This window comes from Salvelinus fontinalis, chromosome 24 (assembly GCF_029448725.1).
Source record: "Salvelinus fontinalis isolate EN_2023a chromosome 24, ASM2944872v1, whole genome shotgun sequence".
NCBI classification, from domain to species: domain Eukaryota; kingdom Metazoa; phylum Chordata; class Actinopteri; order Salmoniformes; family Salmonidae; genus Salvelinus; species Salvelinus fontinalis.
Window position 1 is genome coordinate 27,495,661 of NC_074688.1, and position 25,469 is coordinate 27,521,129.

The 25,469-nt window shown below is 49.4% G+C and overlaps 1 protein-coding gene across 7 annotated transcripts in view; it reads left to right on the forward strand.

Annotated features, from left to right (window-relative positions):
* LOC129822563 (BCAS3 microtubule associated cell migration factor-like) overlaps positions 1-25,469 on the forward strand; it is a 347,331-nt gene that overhangs the window by 133,965 nt on the left and 187,897 nt on the right. For all 7 annotated transcript variants that reach the window (XR_008754493.1, XM_055880891.1, XM_055880894.1 and 4 more), the window contains 3 exons: positions 3,001-3,101; positions 8,648-8,844; positions 9,037-9,134. Coding sequence is in view for 6 of the 7 variants with exons in the window: in XM_055880891.1 (XP_055736866.1) it covers positions 3,001-3,101; positions 8,648-8,844; positions 9,037-9,134 (396 nt within the window). In the remaining variant the exon portion in view is untranslated. The remainder of the gene's footprint in view (positions 1-3,000; positions 3,102-8,647; positions 8,845-9,036; positions 9,135-25,469) is intronic.

Sequence of the window (25,469 nt, forward strand, 5' to 3'; positions counted from 1 at the left end):
CATTATCCCAACTGGCCTGCCTAATTGTCAAAAGGAGCTGCCCAAATGAGCGCAAGCGAGACAGAGAGAGAGGTTAGAGGTGGAACGGAAGGGACAGGCCAGACAACTAGACAATGAGGCTGACCACCACTGAACAGATCAGATCATTAGTCATATTTCTCCCCAGAGATCAGCCCCTGCCTGAGGTCAGCAGTCAGCCCGGATCAATACATGGCCCTGCTTTGTTCTGGGCTGCTCACTATACCTGCTGTTACTGCTACCTGCATCCGCCAGACAACTCACTCTGTCTGAAATTGCACACTATTCCGGATATAGTGCACTACTTTTGACCAGGGAACTGTATAGGTACTAGGGTGCTATATTGGACGCACCCCTGCGCCACCTACTGCTACTGGCATTGACCAGACCACTCACTGAGTCTCTCCTCTGGTCAGCAGAACTAGACCACATCCTCTCAGATACACAGGCTCTTTAAGATAGCTTAGGAAAGATTTTTAAATCACTTTTGTTTTTTAGTGTGTTTTACCAGAACAGGGGATTTTTCAAAGAATAACACCAATCAGATGTGCCTGGTAAACACCACCAATTAGCAATTTTTCTACTTGATAGGAATGGTTATAATAGTAATTTCAGATGGTAATCTTTGCTATCAACCATCACTAAAGCAAATATGCCGCCTTGTGATGATTAATTAGTACACTGTTTTCACATTGTGTTGTCACTGGACTGAAACATTTTCGTACATGTTATGGCACTATCCTATTGAAGGTAGAGTAGAGCTCTGTTTGCTACCCCCCCCCCCCGATGATTATAGGGAGATTTGGGCACTCATTTGCATATCATTAAACTCATGTCATACACAGTGTCAACGTTTATGATCACTGTGTTTAATGTACAGTTACAAGATGACATGTCGTCACACCCTGAGTTGTTCTGAACAGAATGATCCTGTTTGTTTATTATGACGAGAATTCGCAGCTGAACACACATCTGAATGACTAGTAGAACTTAGCCAGTCATGTTGGCAATAGAACAAGCTTTCAAATGATTGCTATTTATAATGTGCCGTGTTGGGATTGCATAAGGAACAACAGTAATTGTGACACAGTAATGGTGGGGATGCAGGGTTTTGTTTGAGTAACTCAACGGCACAGCTAGGAGAGCTTAAAAAAAGCACCTTATAGTTAAGACTCTTCTTTGAGTCATAAAAGTGCAATGAAATTATTAAGGAATAATTAAGGTGGTTGGCAGCTTGGAGACACCAGTTAGTCGTCTCTCAAACCCCTGTGATTTGTTAGTCTTATGTTGCACCTACCCCACATTTACCAGGAATACTCTTATGTTACTCAAGGTATGCAGAGTATGTTGTTATCAACAAATTTGCCGAAAGTAAATGTAAAATGCACGTAAAGTCAACAGTGTAATGTTTGGATTCTTGTGTCAGGTGAACTGTTGTCCTCAACTTTGGTATAATAAATGTTCCCATAATTACCAAACTCTTACCTTTCAATTGCTACCATGCTTTTGCATTTCATATTTATTCTGTAAGAAACATTTCAATTTATCCCTATCCATATAGGCTAATTACCATGAGTGTAAAGGGTTAAGAGTCCCTAATGACAGTAAAAACAGCAGACCCAATGGCTCTCTGTCGATCTATCTATATATCAATCCAGCCACTCAGGTAGATATGTCTGTAAATGTTTGGTTGGCTCAGTCTGTCTCTCTATACCTGCATTCCCTAACACACACACACCCTACCTACCTACCTACGACTGTGCTTGACCCTTGGGGTTGACCACTGCCTCCCCACTCAGGAGCCTGTCCGGCTCTCTCAGGCCAATGGAACCCCCCCCCTGTCGCCGTAACCCGATCCAGCCAGCCAACAACTGCTCCAAAGCATCAATAATTAATTAGGGAACAGCTATTGCCCCCAAGGGGTCATAGAGCAAGAGTAGAGTGGGTGGGAGCGAGAGAGGGATACAGGAAGGAAGGGTAGTAATGATTTTGTTTAATAAGTAACACAAGCAGGCTTTGTTCTTCTGCCATTAGAGAGCAAACTAAGGTATCAAAGGATCTGGCTAGGAACCACACACACCTTCACCACACCCGTGTGTCCAGAGCAGGAGAGAGCAGTGTTGTGCAAGCTTTTAGGAAAACGAGGGCAGCCTCTCCACAGTGGAAGAGTGTCAGTCGAGGTATTTGTTACAGCACTGCTGTGTGTGGTGTCAAACCGACCAGCACACCTCCTTAAGAAGCCTCCCAACACCTACTCTACGCACGAGAGAGACAGAGAAAAAGCGAGAGAGCGAGGGAGAGAAAAGGCGAGAGGGGTCAAAAGAGACAGCAGCGCCTTGTGCACTCCAGATGAGAACTTGACAACTTTATTAGTCATTCCCACATTAAACAAATTCACCACAGACTGACACGGGGTGGGGGGCGCTAGGCCCTGAGGTGCCATGAGAAAAGACTGATTCTACACTTTAAGCTTCATTCTCCATGCCTGCTTATTCAAGCCTCCAACTACGCCATCTGTCTGTGTGCCTCTCTCTCTGTGCCGCTGACGGGCCTCACGCACGCTCACTCACACACATGTTCTCTTTCACTTACACGTACACATGCTCCTTCACACACTCAGGCACACATATGCCCAAATGCCCTTTTGCTCTCTTTCCTCCCCCCTCTCTCGACTTAACTGAGTGTCAGAGACACTAGACAACAGGAAAAACTCACGCTCTCTGTCTGTCTGTCTGTCTGTCTCTCTCTCCCTCCCTGTCTGTCTCTCTCTCCCTCCCTGTCTGTCTGTCTGTCTGTCTGTCTCTCTCTCCCTCCCTGTGTCTGTCTGTCTGTCTCTGTCTGTCTGTCTGTCTGTCTGTCTGTCTGTCTCTCCCTCCCTGTCTGTCTGTCTGTCTCTCTCTCTCTCGCCCTCTCTCTCTCGCCCGCTCCCTCTCTCGCTCGCCAGCTCTAACAAACACTATCTCCCTGTCTCTATGTCCACAGTGGTGCCCCCTGGAAGCCCTGGCCCTATCACGCGCCACGAGTCTTACGACAGCCTGACGTCGGACCACAGCGGACAGGAGGACGAGGAGTGGCTCTCACAGGTGAGACTGGCACTGCCCAGCTGGCACCTTTTTGAGTGATAATTGAGTCAACATCATGAAACACACCAGCACTAACACGCCTGATTCAGGTAATCTAAAGGGTTGATGCTTAGTTACTGGTAGAGCAGGTTTATTAGTCCACCAGGAATGGATTGAGGAATCATTCCAATCTATAGCAATATCAAAGCATTTGCATTATCTGCACTTCACATGTCTTATGGTGGCTAGAGAGGGACAGTCACCCCTTCAAGAGCCTATTGCCCAGCAAACTCATTATTTTCTCTCCTAAAGGACTTCTCCTTACCAATAGCTGGTAGGGGGAGCCCTTTGATATTTTAAGTAGAAATTGTGCACAAATATTGCATTTAAAAGCCTGTCATATTAAATTAAGTTCCCTTTAACATATTGTAGACCACTTGGAAAATCCTAGAAATCCGATTTTTCTATATGAATGAAGACTTGCTAAAGTGTAAAAATTCGCATTTTCACATTCTGAGACTTTTAGGAAGATTTTAACCCACTTAACCCCAACATTTCTTTAGGTTTTCACCATTGTAAAGCCCTAGTTATTTTTTTGCTTTGACAAAGTAATTTCTTAACATTATTATTTATTTAATGTGATTAGTGATTCATTTGAAGGTATAAAACGATATGTGAACTGAACTCTCATTTTTAATATGGTGCAAATAATCCTTTTTGAATATGTTTTTCTAAAGAAACATTGAACAGCTAATAATAGTCAAATCATAGTGTAAAAGCAGGTCAGCTTGTTTTACTATTTTGGGCAATTTTCTGTTTTCTGGTGTAAATCTGAGTGTGTGGAACACGTTCAACCTGTTACCCACATATAGACAGGCTAGAAAACCGTCCATTCCCCCTGTCACGAAAGGATTTCTGGCAGATTCAGAGCAATCTTCAATCTTCTTACAGTCAACCCTGTTACTTTATTTGGCACTTAATAGGCACACCATTTTTTACATTTAACCTGTTGTTTTTTTATTAAGTTGGTCTTCATGACAGAATGTTACAATTTTGTTGAAATAAAATGTGTTTTCTTTTCACCAAGTTACACTACTCAAAAGGCACTCAATTGTTGAAACGACCCAGGAGCTAATAGGTGGATTTTGGACTAAGTGGCTCTTGACTGTTGGACTCTTTGTCTTTGTCCAGCAGTGCATGATGCCACTATTGAAATAAGGTTACATTTTAATCTAATACCAAATAGTGGCCTTTTTGGCACTGAGTACTGCCGTGAGATGTGGTTTGGAGGGATATATGGTTGGGATATGTAGCGTTACAGATAGATAAGTTGTATGATGATATGACCGCACTCTCTTCAGCTTGGTTAACCCTTCACTCCCTCATGTCTGAAGCCTGATCTCTGCAGGTAACCATCACATTTCCACCATCAATAATTTCTGGCCATATATAATGGATTAGGGTAAATGTATCCCACTTAGTCTGTGGTTTCCTTGTGGTTAGTAGCTACTGATAGTGTTGCCGGGAGCCAAACCAACTACCGTCTATCTACCATCTCCTGCACCAAAACTACTGACGCTTGGCTGGATTTACGCTTGCTCTGTGCTATTATTAGCCAGGTGAAATCTTTGTAAACGGAGGTTGGCAGCCAGGCCACTAGGGGGAGTTGTGCTGTTTTGGTAAGGTACAGCTTCAAACTGCCAAGCAGTGATGGGGGACATGGCGTTATGGGGACACCGGTGTTATGGGGTTGTCTGTCAGACAAACTTGTTAAGCCAAGGTTCTGACTTATTGCACTCAACAAAGTTACCACAAGACTTTGTTGGTTGTCGCAGTGCTATCCTCAGGAAACAGCACGGTATATTTTCAATGACACTAATTCTGACACTTAATAGCTCCTGTAAATCATTGGATGAGGCTCCTCAACATGGCATCTCACTTGTTCCTCCAGTTTATCCCAACACACTTACCTCGTCACCTTTCAAATTCAAATCTGAAATGGCACTGGAAGACAAGAATGGTCTTGATCCATTCTAGACACAAGCCCTCTAAGGTCATGCTGTCAGTTTCTTTCTGTTCTGTACAATAGTCTAGAGGATAAATAGTGAAACATGTATAGTATGATGATAATGGCTAGATTGAGTTAGAGCAGCGCTGTCTTGTGGATGTCATTAAATCAGATCCCTTCATTAGATTATCAGCAGTGTTCAGAATCAGATGTATCTGCAGGTTTCTAATGCAACTCCACATTGTGACCTTTGGTGTGTGCCGTCCGTCTGGGCGCTGTATGTAGTGTGACTTAGGAGACATTACTTGTGTCCCAAATGGCCCCCTGTTCCCTTTATAGTGCACTACTTTTGACCAGGGCCCATAGAGGTCTGGTCAGAAGTAGTGCACTATTTAGGGAGTAGGGGGCCATTTGGGACACAGTTTGTGCATAATAGTGTAAGTGGTCTCAGGTCCATCAGATGACAACAATGCCTGAATCAACCCCACAAATTCCCCCTTATCCTCCTGGTTTCAATACCCCTCCATCAAGTCATCAGGTCTGGCTCTGACGGTCATGACACATTCTATTGGGTTAATGCAGTAGCGACCAGGCCTCTGGAGACTGGACTATAATTCTCTCCCTCCTCCACCTCCTGTGCTATACAGTGACTTCATTTCAGACGTCCCTGAGCTGTTATATCAACAGTCCATTGGTGGTTCTGTGTGCTCTACACAACTCTGTTATAACTCGTGTTGTCAGGACAGGGTGCGACAGACCGACAGGAGGGCCGAGACATGGAGAGCTGGGCATGACAGACAGATAGACAGGAGGGCAGAGACAAGGAGAGCTGGGCATGACAGACAGATAGACAGGAGGGCAGAGACAAGGAGAGCTGGGCATGACAGACAGATACACAGGAGGGCAGAGACAAGGAGAGCTGGGCATGACAGACAGATAGACAGGAGGGGAGAGACAAGGAGAGCTGGGCATGACAGACAGATAGACAGGAGGGCAGAGACAAGGAAAGCTGGGCATGACAGACAGATAGACAGGAGGGCAGAGACAAGGAGAGCTGGGCATGACAGACAGATAGACAGGAGGGCATGACAGACAGAGCTGGGCATGACAGACAGATAGACAGGAGGGCAGAGACAAGGAGAGCTGGGCATGACAGACAGATAGACAGGAGGGCAGAGACAAGGAGAGCTGGGCATGACAGACAGATAGACAGGAGGGGAGAGACAAGGAGAGCTGGGCATGACAGACAGATAGACAGGAGGGCAGAGACAAGGAGAGCTGGGCATGACAGACAGATAGACAGGAGGGCAGAGACAAGGAGAGCTGGGCATGACAGACAGATACACAGGAGGGCAGAGACAAGGAGAGCTGGGCATGACAGACAGATACACAGGAGGGCAGAGACAAGGAGAGCTGGGCATGACAGACAGATACACAGGAGGGCAGAGACAAGGAGAGCTGGGCATGACAGACAGATACACAGGAGGGCAGAGACAAGGAGAGCTGGGCATGACAGACAGATACACAGGAGGGCAGAGACAAGGAGAGCTGGGCATGACAGACAGATAGACAGGAGGGCAGAGACAAGGAGAGCTGGGCATGACAGACAGATAGACAGGAGGGCATGACAGACAGAGCTGGGCATGACAGACAGATAGACAGGAGGGCAGAGACAGGGAGAGCTGGGCATGACAGACAGATAGACAGGAGGGCAGAGACAAGGAGAGCTGGGCATGACAGACAGATAGACAGGAGGGCATGACAGACAGAGCTGGGCATGACAGACAGATAGACAGGAGGGCAGAGACAAGGAGAGCTGGGCATGACAGACAGATAGACAGGAGGGCAGAGACAAGGAGAGCTGGGCATGACAGACAGATAGACAGGAGGGGAGAGACAAGGAGAGCTGGGCATGACAGACAGATAGACAGGAGGGCAGAGACAAGGAGAGCTGGGCATGACAGACAGATAGACAGGAGGGCAGAGACAAGGAGAGCTGGGCATGACAGACAGATAGACAGGAGGGCAGAGACAAGGAGAGCTGGGCATGACATACAGATAGACAGGAGGGCAGAGACAAGGAGAGCTGGGCATGACAGACAGATAGACAGGAGGGCAGAGACAAGGAGAGCTGGGCATGACAGACAGATAGACAGGAGGGCAGAGACAAGGAGAGCTGGGCATGACAGACAGATAGACAGGAGGGGAGAGGAGAGGGCAACATCTGGCCCTGCGCCCCGACACTGATGAGAACCATGGCATCTGTTTATCTCTGGGGCTGGGCGACACTGATGGTGTTAACTGGCGAGTACACACACACACTGAAATCCTCCTCCCTCCCCCTCTCTGTGGCCTAATTTACACAGCTGTGCCAGGCCACGTGTCACACACACACACACCATGGGCGTATTACGAGACCCTAAGCTGTCACCCCTGTCTTGGCTCTTTCACTGCCAAATAGACATGAGAGAGAGGGGGACAGAGTGTGGAAGAAGGAGAGTCTGTGTTAAATAAAGAGAAAACTGAAGGATTGAGAGGAGCTCTTAGCGAGAAAGAAAGTTGGAGACGGCAGATAGAGGAGAGGGAATGAGGGAGATGACAGAGGGGGAGAGGGAATGGGGCAGAAGGGAGAGGGAATGATGGAGAGGGAATGAGGGCAGAGGGCGAGAGGGAATGAGGGCAGAGGGCGAGAGGGAATGAGGGCAGAAGGCGAGAGGGAATGAGGGAATGATGGAGAGGGAATGAGGGCAGAGGGCGAGAGGGAATGGGGCAGAGGGCGAGAGGGAATGAGGGCAGAAGGCGAGAGGGAATGAGGGAATGATGGAGAGGGAATGAGGGCAGAGGGCGAGAGGGAATGGGGCAGAGGGCGAGAGGGAATGGGGCAGAAGGGAGAGGGAATGAGGGAATGAGGGCAGAAGGGAGAGGGAATGAGGGCGAGAGGGAATGAGGGCAGAGGGCGAGAGGGAATGGGGCAGAAGGGAGAGGGAATAAGAAATTGGGAGTAGAAAGAGAAGGTGAAAGCTAGTTACAATTGTTGTGTCCTCTCCTCATCTCCCGCATCCATCTAGTGTAACATTACTGACAAACATCTCTGGAGTCTGCCACTCTGTCATGTTAAGGCCCACCATGCCATCTCTCAGGGGAAAGACACTGCGGACAGCTGTTCCTGAGCCTTAACGGCCACGGTGGCATTTCTCAGAAAGGATGACCCTAATTTGGCTCTGACGCTCGTCCTCTAATCCCGTTGCCACGGAAATCTGTGTCCCTCATTTCCTCTTCCCCTAACGCACACACCCGCCAGCTCATTGTGACTACAGCGTCTTGGCTCTGTGGACAACAGGCTTTAGTCTGACAGGTTTACATCCTGAACGAATGTGGACAGTGACGCTGTAGTAGTTATTTTATTTGTACCAAATGGGAAACTGGTTTTCAGCAGTTTGTACACAAACACAGTAGCAGTATTTCCGTTTAACCTAAGTGAAATAAGACTAAGGTAAGTGCACTATTCCAGTGGTTTTATGTTGCTAGCATGCTAATGGTATTGTCTGGCCCCTACCAGGTGGAGATAGTGACCCACACAGGGCCTCACCGTCGGCTGTGGATGGGTCCTCAGTTCCAGTTTAAGACCATCCACCCATCTGGTCAGACTACGGTCATCTCCTCGTCCTCCTCCGTGCTGCAGTCCCAGGGCCCCAGCGACATTCAACAGCCTCTGTTAGACTTCCACACTGATGACCTGGACCTTCACAGTCTCAGGTAGGTGGACAATCATGCTGCCATAGTTGTATGTGACTTCTGCTATTTTGAACAGGTCTTCTCTTGCAAAAATAAGATTTAATCTAAATTATTCTATGATATATATATATATATATATTATATCTATAAATGTAGCATAACAGCAGTTAAATAAACACACACATAAGTAGCTGTACATTTCTGTGTGTGTAGGATCCAGCCCGTGCGTTCTGAGCCGGTCAGCATGCCTGGTTCCTCTCGGCTGGTGGCTGAACGGAGGGGACAGGGGACGGTCATTGATATAGGATCGGGTAGGAACCATGCTACTTTATACTATACTATTCCATCTGTCTGTCTTGATATATGTATATTTGTGGTATGAGACTGTGTACAGGTGTCTTCACCTTGTTCAGTACAGAAGAATGTCTGTATACACACACACACGTAAATGCAAGACCCGTGACCTGTGTCAACTGTATCTTATTCATAATGATGGTAACATTATGACTGTGGGCCTAGCGTACACCCCAGCCTTTGTTTTCCTCTTCAAACACACAGAACCACGTTAAACCACATAACGACACATGATAATCTACTCTGACTCTTCACAGTATCCAAGCCGGAGATAGTCCTAGTGATGACATAATCATAACCCTGCGTTTTGATTGGCCTGATCTGTGTATTAGATTAGATTGATCTGCTTTAAAGATGGTCTCTTTTTACGTTTGTCCTTTTCTTCATCCTGTTAGGATGTTAGGGTTTAATCCAATCATGTTGAGATGAAAGCCGGCACGTACAGTGTTGTTCTCTAGGGGTTATTTCCGTTGTACTGATCTTGTGAGAATCTCAATTGGATTTAGTGCTAGTTTTTTTTATGTCATTGTGAAGCCACCGTTAGGATCAATGTGACTAGTATGATGTCTTGGTATTTCTGCTGTGTGTTTATTATGGTTGTATGTGTAGAAGGTACAGTAACCTAGCCCTGTTTGTTTTATTAACACTGTATCTTCGCTTGAACCATGTTTTGACCAGGTATCTCACTCCCTTTCACCAAAACCCCAAATCATCTACAAAGTACATTCTTACCTGGTTTGAACCAGGAATGCTTCCCCTCCCTCTCTCCTTGTTGTCTGGAGGACTGAAGGAGGAGAGGAGAAGAGACGAGAGGAGGTAGAAGGAGAAGAGAGATGAGGAAGGGAGGAGGAGGGTAGTGATGGTTATCAGTCTCTAGCCTGCCACCGGTGTGGCGCCTCTTCTTATCAGACACACATCGCTTTTGTCTTTCCTTCAAAAGGGCACGTGTGTGTGTGTGTGTGTGTGTGTGTGTTTTAGCATGGATTAGTGCAGTTTGTGTGTGTGCACGTTTTTTGCAGCTAATGTAGCCAAAGTCCCAGCAACTTGTGATTGTATAAGTGCTTAGTGGCAGTAACATCAGTCATACAGTAAGTTCCACTGTAGAGACTCTTCCAGTCATTGGGACTCATAGACAGTCTCCCCAGTGTCTAGGATGTTATCTCTGTGTATATGCTGTATCCTACACTACACACTCTACTAAGACATTCCCCAGGGGCTTAGGATTGGGACACACACATACACACATACATACATACATACATACATACATACATACATACATACATACATACATACATACATACATACATACATATATTTATTTATGGGCAGGGAAGAGGGATGTAGAAGCTCTACAGCCAATGTCTAGATTTTCCTCACTAAACAAAATCAATGGGACCTGCAGCCGCCATTATCAATACTGTCTATCTGCTCCCCAAGAGAGAGAGAGAGAGTGTGTGTGTGTGTGTGTGTGTGTGTGTGTGTGTGTGTGTGTGTGTGTGTGTGTGTGTGTGTGTGTGTGTGTGCGCGTGCGCGCGAACTTGTGTGCTCCACTGTCGTAGACTAGGTGAGTGTCCTGGTAGACAGGATCATTCTGTGGTACGGCGGAACCAAAGAAACAATGCTAGAGGACACAAACAAAGAGACATAAAGGCTGTTCATCTTCTCTGTGCTGATAAGTCTCTGACAGGGATCACAGTGTCCCTACAGTCTGGATAGGTAGTTGTTTTGTTATGACTCACTGAAGAAAACACCCTGCTCCTTGTTCTGGAGAAAAACACTTTCTTTAGCCCCCCCCCCCCCCCCCCCCCCCCCCCTCGCTTGTGTCTTTTATCGGGAGCCTGGGATCTAACTAGTGTTGCTGCTTACGACAGAGCAGAGCACGGAGGTAGAGAGAAGATGCAGACATGTTATGAGTTAGTTATCACAGGTGTGTGTGGGGTGGGGGGAGTTTGTGTGTCCTCTTGATAGGAGGAGCAGGAGAGATATACGGCACCAAAGACATTTATTGAACACTACTGCCGTTTAGCATTAAAAAGTGTGTGTGTTTAGTCCATTAAAAGGAGACGGTCTTTCTGGTCTAATCAGTGTTGGATCAGCAGTTAACAGCCATTAGAGAGATGAGAATGTCCAAGACACTTCCTGACACATTATCACAGCTGACGCTACTGCTGCCCCTCTCACTGATACCACTCATCCCACACACTGAGAGAGGGAGGTGTGTGTTGCAGCCCCTCAGTCATGTAGCATCCAGGGCTGGGGGTCTCCCCAGCTGTTGTAGTAAGAGGTGGAGGGATAAAATGAATGGAGGGATGGAGAAATTGAAGGAAGGATGGGTGAGTCCCTTCATAGCTGAACGGTCCTAGGAAGGTAGACAGGCACCTGCGCAACCCCCCCCCCCCCTCCCCCCCTCCACACACACACACACACACACACACACACACACACACACACACACACACACACACACACACACACACACACACACACACACACACACACACACACACACACACACACACACACACACACACACACACACACACACACACACACACACACACACACACAGAGTAACTGATCCTTAACCCTACACCCCACAATTACCTGAGCAGCCATAAAGGCCTCCTGTGTGTGGAGAGATAGTGGTCACATTCACAACTCTACCATTATGCCACATGATCTCTTCCTTTAAGGAAATTGGGGGGAATATCTTTCTTTCATTACCCGTGACCTCACCCCCCCATCTACCCTTCCTTTTCCCCATCCCCATTCTTTCTCTCCTCCCATCAATGGGGTCCTTGTCCCCTCTGCTCTCTAAAGCTTTCACTTCTTCCGGCGACCTGGGGGTTGCCAGGACAATAAGTTGAGGTGGCACCGCCTGGGGTCACAGTTCTAACAGAGACATCTGTTTTGTCATCACACCCCTGTAATCAGCCAGTGAATGATACCATTCTTATAACCGCACCGCTTTGTCTGACTGAGAGAGGGAGGGTTAGAGAGAGAGGGAGGGTTAGAGAGAGAGGGAGGGTTAGAGAGAGAGGGAGGGTTAGAGAGAGAGGGAGGGTTAGAGAGAGAGGGAGGGTTAGAGAGAGAGGGAGGGTTAGAGAGAGAGGGAGGGTTAGAGAGAGAGGGAGGGTTAGAGAGAGAGAGAGAGGGAGGGTTAGAGAGAGAGAGAGAGGGAGGGTTAGAGAGAGAGAGAGGGAGGGTTAGAGAGAGAGAGAGGGAGGGTTAGAGAGAGAGAGAGGGAGGGTTAGAGAGAGAGAGAGGGAGGGTTAGAGGGAGGGTTAGAGAGAGAGAGAGGGAGGGTTAGAGAGAGAGGGAGGGTTGGAGAGAGAGAGAGAGAGGGAGGGTTAGAGAGAGAGGGAGGGTTAGAGAGAGAGGTAGGGTTAGAGAGAGAGGGAGGGTTAGAGAGAGGGAGGGAGGGTTATAGAGAGAGGGAGGGAGGGTTAGAGAGAGAGGGAGGTTTAGAGAGAGAGAGGGAGGTTTAGAGAGAGAGAGGGAGGTTTAGGGAGAGAGAGGGAGGGTTAGAGAGAGAGAGGGAGGGTTAGAGAGAGAGAGGGAGGGTTAGAGAGAGAGAGGGAGGGTTAGAGAGAGAGAGAGGGTTAGAGAGAGAGAGAGAGAGAGAGGGTTAGAGAGAGAGGGAGGGTTAGAGAGAGAGGGAGGGTTGGAGAGAGAGAGAGAGAGTAAGGGAGGGTTAGAGAGAGAGAGTAAGGGAGGGTTAGAGAGAGAGAGAGGGAGGGTTAGAGAGAGAGAGAGGGAGGGTTAGAGAGAGAGAGAGGGAGGGTTAGAGAGAGAGGGAGGGTTAGAGAGAGAGGGAGGGTTAGAGAGAGAGGGAGGGTTAGAGAGAGAGGGAGGGTTAGAGAGAGAGGGAGGGTTAGAGAGAGAGGGAGGGTTAGAGAGAGAGGGAGGGTTAGAGAGAGAGGGAGGGTTAGAGAGAGAGGGAGGGTTAGAGAGAGAGGGAGGGTTAGAGAGAGAGGGAGGGTTAGAGAGAGGGAGGGTTAGAGAGAGAGAGAGGGAGGGTTAGAGAGAGGGAGGGTTAGAGAGAGGGAGTGTTAGAGAGAGAGGGAGGGTTAGAGAGAGAGGGAGGGTTAGAGAGAGGGAGGGAGGGTTAGAGAGAGAGGGAGGGTTAGAGAGAGAGGGAGGGTTAGAGAGAGAGGGAGGGTTAGAGAGAGAGAGGGAGGGTTAGAGAGAGAGAGGGAGGGTTAGAGAGAGAGAGGGAGGGTTAGAGAGAGAGGGAGGGTTGGAGAGAGAGAGAGAGAGAGAGTAAGGGAGGGTTAGAGAGAGAGAGAGAGAGGGAGGGTTAGAGAGAGAGGGAGAGTTAGAGAGAGAGGGAGGGTTAGAGAGAGGGGGAGGTTTAGAGAGAGAGAGAGAGTGGGAGGGTTAGAGAGAGAGGGAGGTTTAGAGAGAGAGAGAGAGAGGGAGGGTTAGAGAGAGAGGGAGGGTTAGAGAGAGAGGGAGGGTTAGAGAGAGAGGGAGGGTTAGAGAGAGAGGGAGGGTTAGAGAGAGAGGGAGGGTTGGAGAGAGAGGGAGAGTGAGAGAGAGAGGGAGGGTTAGAGAGAGAGAGAGAGAGGGAGGGAGGGTTAGAGAGAGAGAGGGAGGGTTAGAGAGAGAGGGAGGGTTAGAGAGAGAGAGAGGGAGGGTTAGAGAGAGAGAGAGGGAGGGTTAGAGAGAGAGGGAGGTTTAGAGAGAGAGGGAGGTTTAGAGAGAGAGGGAGGTTTAGAGAGAGAGGGAGGTTTAGAGAGAGAGGAGGTTTAGAGAGAGAGGGAGGGTTAGAGAGAGAGGGAGGGTTAGAGAGAGAGGGAGGGTTAGAGAGAGAGAGAGAGGGAGGGTTAGAGAGAGAGGGAGGGTTAGAGAGAGAGGGAGGGTTAGAGAGAGAGGGAGGGTTAGAGAGAGAGGGAGGGTTAGAGAGAGAGGGAGGGTTAGAGAGAGAGGGAGGGTTAGAGAGAGAGGGAGGGTTAGAGAGAGAGGGAGGGTTAGAGAGAGAGGGAGAGGGTTAGAGAGGGTTAGAGAGAGAGAGAGGGTTAGAGAGAGAGAGAGGGTTAGAGAGAGAGAGAGGGTTAGAGAGAGAGGGAGGGTTAGAGAGAGAGGGAGGGTTAGAGAGAGAGGGAGGGATAGAGAGAGAGGGAGGGTTAGAGAGAGAGAGAGGGTTAGAGAGAGAGAGAGGGTTAGAGAGAGAGAGAGGGTTAGAGAGAGAGAGAGGGTTAGAGAGAGAGAGAGGGTTAGAGAGAGAGAGAGGGTTAGAGAGAGAGAGAGGGTTAGAGAGAGAGAGAGGGTTAGAGAGAGAGAGAGGGAGGGTTAGAGAGAGAGGGAGGGTTAGAGAGAGAGGGAGGGTTAGAGAGAGAGGGAGGGTTAGAGAGAGAGAGAGAAGGTTAGAGCGAGAGAGAGAAGGTTAGAGCGAGAGAGAGAGGGTTAGAGCGAGAGAGAGGGAGGGTTAGAGCGAGAGAGAGGGAGGGTTAGAGCGAGAGAGAGGGAGGGTTAGAGCGAGAGAGAGGGAGGGTTAGAGCGAGAGAGAGGGAGGGTTAGAGCGAGAGAGAGGGAGGGTTAGAGCGAGAGAGAGGGAGGGTTAGAGCGAGAGAGAGGGAGGGTTAGAGCGAGAGAGAGGGAGGGTTAGAGCGAGAGAGAGGGAGGGTTAGAGCGAGAGAGAGGGAGGGTTAGAGAGAGAGAGAGAGAGGGTTAGAGAGAGAGAGAGGGAGGGTTAGAGCGAGAGAGAGGGAGGGTTAGAGACACAGATGGGGAGGGTTGGAGAGAGAGGGTTATAGACGGAGAGCGAGCGAGAGGGAAAAGGGGGAGGGAGAGAGAGAGCGAGAGAGACCTTTCTATCCCTGCCGCTATCTCTCCCTCTGTCCTTTTCTTTCTTCCTTTCCTTCCTGGGGAGATGACAGTAAATGGGTTTTGGTAGCTGCCTAGATTTATTGTGTGTGTGTGGTCTTTTTTAAGACTTGAGGGAGATGGGGGGGGGGGGGGGGGTTTGACCACATGTAAGGATTTATCGTGTGGGTGCATGAAATGGATGGAAATGGAAGCTGGACGAGTGTGTGTATGACATTGGACATTGATTCGTGTGTTGTTGTGTTTTTTTTAGCAGGAGAGAGAGAGTGTGTGTGTGTGTGTGTGGGGGGGGGGGCACTGTGCTGACCTCACTAGGATTGTTTGAAGTTCTGTGCCAGTGTACGCCATATGTTTTCCTGTGTGTGTGATATTTGTGTGTGTGTGATATGTATGTGTGTGTGTGTGTGTGTGTGTGTGTGTGTGTGTGTGTGTGTGTGTGTGTGTGTGTGTGTGCGTGTGCGTGTGTGTGTGCGGCCCTGGCTGTGTGTGTGTAATGCCAGGGGGCAGTGGATACTGAACAGCTGCTGTTAGAGCAACTTTAAAAACACCAATGTGTCGGGCATCTGCTGTGTGTTCCCTGTTCAACCTGCACACTATATATAGGGTGTGTGAGTGGGGTATGAGGTTACATATGCTGTGTGTTCCCTGTTCAACCTGCACACTATATATAGGGTGTGTGAGTGGGGTATGAGGTTACATATGCTGTGTGTTCCCTGTTCAACCTGCACACTATATATAGGGTGTGTGAGTGGGGTATGAGGTTACATATGCTGTGTGTTCCCTGTTCAACCTGCACACTATATATAGGGGGTGTGAGTGGGGTATGAGGTTACATATGCTGTGTGTTCCCTGTTCAACCTGCATACTATATATAGGGTGTGTGAGTGGGGTATGAGGTTACATCTGCTAGGACACCTCAGACCCCTGTAAGTGTCTCTCTTAACTGTCATGTATCCATGGATATGTCTATGTGTATATGTAGAAGGGGTGTCTGTGTGTGATCGTGTGTCCCTCCCACACAGACACACACAGATGCCAATATACCCACACACCCTAAGCCTGCATGGCAGGGGGTGTAGTGTCACTTTGGGGACGACATGTCAGTTTGGAGACAATGCCATCCCTAAATAGACATGACCTCAAGCTGCAGAGTGCCAGCCTTTACCCTCCATGTAAGGCACTGGGCTGTTGTGGGGACACCAGCGTGGATGGATGTGTTTCTCTGGGTATAGACAGCCCAGGAACATTGTCTCTCCATCCCTTATGTCTCTCCAGGGGAGAAGTCCTTGTCATCATGGTTAACACTGACAAGTCGACTAGACACCCAGCAAAGTTTGGTGACAAAACTCACTTTCTCCTTCTCTCTTTCCCTCCATTCCTATCACTTCATCCCTCCCTCTCTCTCCCCAGCATATGCCTCACACACTCTACCAGCCTCCCCTCTCTCTACCCCCCTCCCACCCTCCCATCTCCCCCTCGTCTCCCTGACACTAACTCTCTTTGACAGTGTCTCCATTGCGGTGTGGGATAATCCACTGGGCAGGGTGTTAAAGTAGGACCCAACCGGCCCTCTCAGCTCCATAATGGATCGATCCGGACGGCCCCACAGCTGGCTGCTGTAATGGTATTTTTTACACCTAGCTAGCAGAGCAGAGTAACTCTAATGCACGCCACCGCTTCCGCAATGCAACACACTCCCTCCTTAAAAATGAATAGGGGATGGAAAATGAGAAAGCACTCACGACGAGGAGACGAAGAGAGAGAGAGATGGATAGAAAGAGAGAGATGGATAGAAAGAGAGAGATGGATAGAAAGAGAGGGGTGGATAGAAAGAGAGAGGTGGATAGAAAGAGAGGGGTGGATAGAAAGAGAGGGGTGGATAGAAAGAGAGGGGTGGATAGAAAGAGAGAGATGGATAGAAAGAGAGGGGTGGATAGAAAGAGAGGGGTGGATAGAAAGAGAGGGGTGGATAGAAAGAGAGAGGTGGATAGAAAGAGAGAGATGGATAGAAAGAGAGAGATGGATAGAAAGAGAGGGGTGGATAGAAAGAGAGGGGTGGATAGAAAGAGAGGGGTGGATAGAAAGAGAGAGGTGGATAGAAAGAGAGGGGTGGATAGAAAGAGAGGGGTGGATAGAAAGAGAGGGGTGGATAGAAAGAGAGGGGTGGATAGAAAGAGAGGGGTGGATAGAAAGAGAGGGGTGGATAGAAAGAGAGGGGTGGATAGAAAGAGAGGGGTGGATAGAAAGAGAGAGATGGATAGATAGAAAGAGAGAGATGGATAGATAGAAAGCACTCACGACGAGGAGACGAAGCGAGAGAGAGAGAGATGGATAGAAAGAGAGATGGATAGAAAGAGAGAGGTGGATAGAAAGAGAGAGATTGATAGAAAGAGAGGGGTGGATAGAAAGAGAGGGGTGGATAGAAAGAGAGGGGTGGATAGAAAGAGAGGGGTGGATAGAAAGAGAGGGGTGGATAGAAAGAGAGGGGTGGATAGAAAGAGAGGGGTGGATAGAAAGAGAGGGGTGGATAGAAAGAGAGGGGTGGATAGAAAGAGAGGGGTGGATAGAAAGAGAGAGATGGATAGATAGAAAGAGAGAGATGGATAGATAGAAAGAGAGAGATGGATAGATAGAAAGAGAGAGATGGATAGATAGAAAGAGAGAGATGGATAGATAGAAAGAGAGAGATGGATGGATAGAAAGAGAGAGGTGGATAGAAAGAGATGGGTGGATAGAAAGAGATGGGTGGATAGAAAGAGAGGGGTGGATAGAAAGAGAGGGGTGGATAGAAAGAGAGGGGTGGATAGAAAGAGAGGGGTGGATAGAAAGAGAGGGGTGGATAGAAAGAGAGGGGTGGATAGAAAGAGAGGGGTGGATAGAAAGAGAGAGATGGATAGATAGAAAGAGAGAGATGGATGGATAGATAGAAAGAGAGAGATGGATAGATAGATAGATAGATAGAAAGAGAGAGATGGATAGAAAGAGAGAGATGGAGAGAAAGAGAGGGATGGAGAGAAAGAGAGGGATGGAGAGAAAGAGAGGGATGGAGAGAAAGAGAGGGATGGAGAGAAAGAGAGGGATGGAGAGAAAGAGAGGGATGGAGAGAAAGAGAGGGATGGAGAGAAAGAGAGAGATGGATAGAAAGAGAGGGATAGATAGAAAGAGAGGGATGGATAGAAAGAGAGAGATGGATGGAGAGAAAGAGAGGGATGGATAGAAAGAGAGGGATGGATAGAAAGAGAGGGATGGATAGAAAGAGAGATTGATAGAAAGAGAGGGATGGTTAGATAGAAAGAGAGAGATGGATAGATGGAGAGAAAGAGAGGGATGGATGGAGAGAAAGAGAGGGATGGAGAGAAAGAGAGGGATGGAGAGAAAGAGAGGGATGGAGAGAAAGAGAGAGATGCATAGAAAGAGAGGGATGGATAGAAAGAGAGGGATGGATAGAAAGAGAGGGATGGATAGAAAGAGAGGGATGGATAGAGAGAAAGAGAGGGATGGATAGAAAGAGAGATTGATAGAAAGAGAGGGATGGGTAGAAAGAGAGGGATGGATAGAAAGAGAGGGATGGATAGAAAGAGAGAGAGGGATGGATAGAAAGAGAGAGATGGATGGAGAGAAAGAGATGGATGGAGAGAAAGAGATGGATGGAGAGAAAGAGAGGGATGGAGAGAAAGAGAGGGATGGAGAGAAAGAGAGGGATGGAGAGAAAGAGAGGGATGGAGAGAAAGAGAGGGATGGAGAGAAAGAGAGGGATGGAGAGAAAGAGAGGGATGGAGAGAAAGAGAGGGATGGAGAGAAAGAGAGGGATGGAGAGAAAGAGAGGGATGGATAGAAAGAGAGGGATGGATAGAAAGAGAGATTGATAGAAAGAGAGATTGATAGAAAGAGGGATGGATAGATAGAAAGAGAGGGATGGATAGATAGAAAGAGAGGGATGGATAGATAGAAAGAGAGAGATGGATAGATAGAAAGAGAGGGATGGATAGATAGAAAGAGAGGGATGGATAGATAGAAAGAGAGGGATGGATAGATAGAAAGAGAGGGATGGATAGATGGAAAGAGAGGGATGGATAGATAGAAAGAGAGGGATGGATAGATAGAAAGAGAGGGATGGATAGATAGAAAGAGAGGGATGGATAGATGGAAAGAGAGGGATGGATAGATAGAAAGAGAGGGATGGATAGATAGAAAGAGAGGGAGGGATAGATAGATAGATAGATAGAAAGAGAGGGATGGATAGATAGATAGATAGAAAGAGAGGGATGCATAGATAGATAGATAGAAAGAGAGGGATGGATAGATAGAAAGAGAGGGATGGATAAATAGATAGATAGAGAGGGATGCATAGATAGATAGATAGAAAGAGAGGGATGCATAGATAGATAGATAGAAAGAGAGGGATGCATAGATAGATAGATAGAAAGAGAGGGATGCATAGATAGAAAGAGAGGGATGCATAGATAGAAAGAGAGGGATGCATAGATAGAAAGAGAGGGATGGATAGATAGAAAGAGAGAGAGGGATGGATGGAAAGAGAGGGATGCATAGATAGAAAGAGAGGGATGCATAGATAGAAAGAGAGGGATGCATAGATAGAAAGAGAGGGATGCATAGATAGAAAGAGAGGGATGCATAGATAGAAAGAGAGGGATGGATAGATAGAAAGAGAGAGAGGGATGCATAGATAGATAGATAGAAAGAGAGGGATGCATAGATAGATAGATAGAAAGAGAGGGATGCATAGATAGATAGATAGAAAGAGAGGGATGCATAGATAGAAAGAGAGGGATGCATAGATAGAAAGAGAGGGATGCATAGATAGAAAGAGAGGGATGGATAGATAGAAAGAGAGGGATGCATAGATAGAAAGAGAGGGATGGATAGATAGAAAGAGAGAGAGGGATGGATGGAAAGAGAGAGATGGATGGAAAGAGAGGGATGGATAGATAGAAAGAGAGGGGTGGATAGAAAGAGAGAGATGGATAGAAAGAGAGGGGTGGATAGAAAGAGAGGGGTGGATAGAAAGAGAGGGGTGGATAGAAAGAGAGGGGTGGATAGAAAGAGAGGGGTGGATAGAAAGAGAGGGGTGGATAGAAAGAGAGGGGTGGATAGAAAGAGAGGGATGGATAGAAAGAGAGGGTTTCTTTGTCACTCTTTTTTTTCTAGTTTCTCTATTTCCATCTGGGAAATCTAAAATGTTCTGTTCAGTCCTGTTGAAGTTAGAATGTGGGGGAACATCGCCCCACCTAAGTAATTGGGGTGGAAACTTTGCTATTTCACAAAGCCCAAATGGCACACAATGGTTGTTTTGTAATTATTTTGGTCTCCTTATGGTTTTGTCCCTGTGTGGGTGGAGTTGTGGAATTGAAATTAGGAGCTGTTGAGGGATTGGCCGGGCTGGAGGGTTGAAAGGGCATTACCATGGTTTCCAATGGCATAGGGGAAGTCAGTGTCATAGAATGGTAAGGTGAAGACTGCCTACCCCCTCATCTTTATTCCCTCAACCCCTCTCCCGTCTTCTCTGCCATGTCTTTCTCTCTCCCTTCCTCCCCTGGCCAGGCCTCAGTATGCAGGTGTGGAGGTGCTGCAGGTCATCTCCTCTGCAGGTGTGTGTTAGATGATATCTGCTCACCTGGTCCACTCCAGCCACAGAGGCAGTCTTTGTGTATTCATTGTAGTGGGCAACACACACACCCCTCCAGCCAAGTCACCTTCCAGCTAACGGAGGGAGGGAGCAGTCTTTCCTTCCTCACCTGTACATTAGGTCCCATGCCTGTTTTACTGAGGTGTGTTTCCAATCACCGGTGGAACGTGAAAGATGTCCGCTTGGGAATTCCGCCCTGGCTTCCTGTGTGTGGCCATAGGTAGAGAATGGGGAAGAGAAAGAAATAAAGAGAGAGAGACAGCGAAAGGACATGCTCCTTCAGAGTCAGCCTCATCAGCAGTAGCGTCATCTCTAGGAAACATAAAAGAGGGAAAGACAGAAAGAACGTGAACCTCTCTGATGTGATGTCCACTGGTTCTGTCAGCAACTCTGCTGCTTCGTAGCGTCTTCACTGTCGGCCCAAAACCAACCTGACACTTTTCTTAGTGAGCTCTTTCTTTGTCCTTTTCTTCTGTCTTGAATTTGTTGTAATATGCAGTTGTCTGTGTCTCATGCGGTTTTATATGTTTGTGAAAGTGCAGAAAGTGCACGTTTATGCAGGTATACTGCAAGTGTCTAATTTTGCATGTGTTTGTTTTTTGTATTTTGCTGCTTGTGCAGTCCAATGCTGTCTCTTGAATGCCCTCTCCCTCTCTTGAAATTCCTCCCTGTCTCTCGCTGTCTCCCTCTCTTGAAATTCCTCCCTGTCTCTCGCTGTCTCCCTCTCTTGAAATTCCTCCCTGTCTCTCGCTGTCTCCCTCTCTTGAAATTCCTCCCTGTCTCTCACTGTCTCCCTCTTTCCTCCCTGTCTCTCGCTGTCTCCCTCTCTTGAAATTCCTCCCTGTCTCTCCCTGTCTCCCTCTTTCCTCCCTGTCTCTCGCTGTCTCCCTCTCTTGAAATTCCTCCCTGTCTCTCACTGTCTCCCTCTTTCCTCCCTGTCTCTCGCCGTCTCCCTCTTTCCCCCGTCTCTCGCTGTCTCCCTCTTTCCCCCCTGTCTCTCGCTGTCTCCCTCTTTCCGCACTGTCTCTCACTGTCTCCCTCTTTCCGCCCTGTCTCTCACTGTCTCCCTCTTTCCCCCTGTCTCTCGCAGTCTCCCTCTTTCCTCCCTGTCTCTCGCTGTCTCTCTCTTTCCTCCCTGTCTCTCGCTGTCTCCCTCTTTCCCCCTGTCTCTTGCTGTCTCTCTCTTTCCTCCCTGTCTCTTGCTGTCTCTCACTGTCTCCCTCTTTCCCCCTGTCTCTCGCAGTCTCCCTCTTTCCTCCCTGTCTCTCGCTGTCTACCTCTTTCCTCCCTGTCTCTCGCTGTCTCCCTCTTTCCTCCCTGTCTCTCGCTGTCTCCTTCTTTCCCCATGTCTCTCGCTGTCTCCCTCTTTCCCCCTGTCTCTCGCTGTCTCCCTCTTTCCCCCTGTCTCTCGCTGTCTCCCTCTTTCCTCCCTGTCTCTCACTGTCTCCCTCTTTCCGCCCTGTCTCTCACTGTCTCCCTCTTTCCCCCTGTCTCTCGCAGTCTCCCTCTTTCCTCCCTGTCTCTCGCTGTCTCTCTCTTTCCTCCCTGTCTCTCGCTGTCTCCCTCTTTCCCCCTGTCTCTTGCTGTCTCTCTCTTTCCTCCCTGTCTCTTGCTGTCTCTCACTGTCTCCCTCTTTCCCCCTGTCTCTCGCAGTCTCCCTCTTTCCTCCCTGTCTCTCGCTGTCTCCCTCTTTCCTCCCTGTCTCTCGCTGTCTCCCTCTTTCCTCCCTGTCTCTCGCTGTCTCCCTCTTTCCCCATGTCTCTCGCTGTCTCCCTCTTTCCCCCTGTCTCTCGCTGTCTCCCTCTTTCCCCCTGTCTCTCGCTGTCTCCCTCTTTCCTCCCTGTCTCTCGCTGTCTCCCTCTTTCCTCCCTGTCTCTCGCTGTCTCCCTCTTTCCCCCTGTCTCTCGCTGTCTTCCTCTTTCCTCCCTGTCTCTCGCTGTCTCCCTCTTTCCTCCCTGTCTCTCGCTGTCTCCCTCTTTCCCCCTGTCTCTTGCTGTCTCCCTCTTTCCCCCTGTCGCTCGCAGTCTCCCTCTTTCCCCCTGTCTCCCTCTTTACCCCTGTCTCTCGCCATCTCCCTCTTTCCCCCGTCTCTCGCTGTCTCCCTCTTTCCTCCCTGTCTCTCGCTGTCTCCCTCTTTCCTCCATGTCTCTCGCTGTCTCCCTCTTTCCTCCCTGTCTCTCGCTGTCTCCCTCTTTGCCCCTGTCTCTCGCAGTCTCCCTCTTTCCCCCTGTCTCTCGCAGTCTCCCTCTTTCCTCCCTGTCTCTCGCTGTCTCTCTCTTTCCTCCCTGTCTCTCGCTGTCTCCCTCTTTCCCCCTGTCTCTTGCTGTCTCTCTCTTTCCTCCCTGTCTCTTGCTGTCTCTCGCAGTCTCCCTCTTTCCTCCCTGTCTCTCGCAGTCTCCCTCTTTCCTCCCTGTCTCTCGCAGTCTCCCTCTTTCCTCCCTGTCTCTCGCTGTCTCCCTCTTTCCTCCCTGTCTCTCGCTGTCTCCCTCTTTCCTCCCTGTCTCTCCCTGTCTCCCTCTTTCCCCCTGTCTCTCGCTGTCTCCCTCTTTCACCCTGTCTCTTGCTGTCTCCCTCTTTCCCCCTGTCTCTCGCTGTCTCCCTCTTTCCTCCCTGTCTCTCGCCGTCTCCCTCTTTCCCCCGTCTCTCGCTGTCTCCCTCTTTCCTCCCTGTCTCTCGCTGTCTCCCTCTTTCCTCCCTGTCTCTCGCTGTCTCCTTCTTTCCTCCCTGTCTCTCGCTGTCTCCCTCTTTCCCCCTGTCTCTCGCTGTCTCCCTCTTTACCCCTGTCTCTCGCTGTCTCCCTCTTTCCCCCTGTCTCTCGCAGTCTCCCTCTTTCCCCCTGTCTCCCTCTTTCCTCCCTGTCTCTCGCTGTCTCCCTCTTTCCTCCCTGTCTCTCGCTGTCTCCCTCTTTCCTCCCTGTCTCTCGCTGTCTCCCTCTTTGCCCCTGTCTCTCACTGTCTCCCTCTTTCCCCCTGTCTCTCGCTGTCTCCCTCTTTCCCCCTGTCTCTCGCTGTCTCCCTCTTTCTCCCTGTCTCTCGCTGTCTCCCTCTTTCCTCCCTGTCTCTCGCTGTCTCCTTCTTTCCTCCCTGTCTCTCGCTGTCTCCCTCTTTCCCCCTGTCTCTCGCTGTCTCCCTCTTTACCCCTGTCTCTCGCTGTCTCCCTCTTTCCCCCTGTCTCTCGCTGTCTCCCTCTTTCCCCCTGTCTCTCGTAGTCTCCCTCTTTCCCCCTGTCTCCCTCTTTCCTCCCTGTCTCTCGCTGTCTCCCTCTTTCCTCCCTGTCTCTCGCTGTCTCCCTCTTTGCCCCTGTCTCTCACTGTCTCCCTCTTTCCCCCTGTCTCTCGGTCTCCCTCTTTCCCCCTGTCTCTCGCCGTCTCCCTCTTTCCTCCCTGTCTCTCGCCGTCTCCCTCTTTCCCCCGTCTCTCGCCGTCTCCCTCTTTCCTCCCTGTCTCTCGCTGTATCCCTCTTTCCTCCCTGTCTCTCGCTGTCTCCTTCTTTCCTCCCTGTCTCTCGCTGTCTCCTTCTTTCCTCCCTGTCTCTCGCTGTCTCCCTCTTTCCCCCTGTCTCTCGCTGTCTCCCTCTTTACCCCTGTCTCTCGCCGTCTCTCTCTTTCCCCCTGTCTCTCGCCGTCTCCCTCTTTCCCCCTGTCTCTCGCTGTCTCCCTCTTTCCCCCTGTCTCTCGCTGTCTCTCTCTTTCCCCCTGTCTCTCGCTGTCTCTCTCTTTCCCCCTGTCTCTCGCTGTCTCTCTCTTTCCCCCTGTCTCTCGCTGTCTCTCTCTTTCCCCCTGTCTCTCGCTGTCTCTCTCTTTCCCCCTGTCTCTCGCTGTCTCTCTCTTTCCCCCTGTCTCTCGCTGTCTCTCTCTTTCCCCCTGTCTCTCGCTGTCTCTCTCTTTCCCCCTGTCTCTCGCCGTCTCTCTCTTTCCCCCTGTCTCTCGCCGTCTCCCTCTTTCCTCCCTGTCTCTCCTTTTCTCCTTCTTTCCTCCCTGTCTCTCGCTGTCTCCCTCTTTCCCCCTGTCTCTCGCTGTCTCCCTCTTTCCCCCTGTCTCTCGCCGTCTCCCTCTTTCCCCCTGTCTCTCGCTGTCTCCCTCTTTCCTCCCTGTCTCTCGCTGTCTCCCTCTTTCCTCCCTGTCTCTCACTGTCTCCCTCTTTCCTCCCTGTCTCTCGCTGTCTCCCTCTTTACCCTTGTCTCTCGCTGTCTCTCTCTTTCCTCCCTGTCTCTCGCTGTCTCCCTCTTTCCTCCCTGTCTCTCGCTGTCTCCCTCTTTCCTCCCTGTCTCTCGCTGTCTCCCTCTTTCCTCCCTGTCTCTCGCTGTCTCCCTCTTTTCTCCCTTTCTCTCGCTGTCTCCCTCTTTCCTCCCTGTCTCTCGCTGTCTCCCTCTTTCCTCCCTGTCTCTCGCTGTCTCCCTCTTTCCTCCCTGTCTCTCGCTGTCTCCCTCTTTCCTCCCTGTCTCTCGCTGTCTCTCGCTGTCTCCCTCTTTCCTCTCTGTCTCTCGCTGTCTCACTCTTTCCTCCCTGTCTCCCTCTTACCCCTGTCTCTCGCTGTCTCCCTCTTTCCCCCCTGTCTCTCGCTGTCTCCCTCTTTCCTCCCTGTCTCTCGCTGTCTCCCTCTTTCCTCCCTGTCTCTCGCTGTCTCTCGCTGTCTCCCTCTTTCCTCCCTGTCTCTCGCTGTCTCCCTCTTTCCTCTCTGTCTCTCGCTGTCTCCCTCTTTCCTCCCTGTCTCCCTCTTACCCCTGTCTATCGCTGTCTCCATCTTTCCCCCCTGTCTCTCGCTGTCTCCCTCTTACCCCTGTCTCTCGCTGTCTCCCTCTTTCCTCCCTGTCTC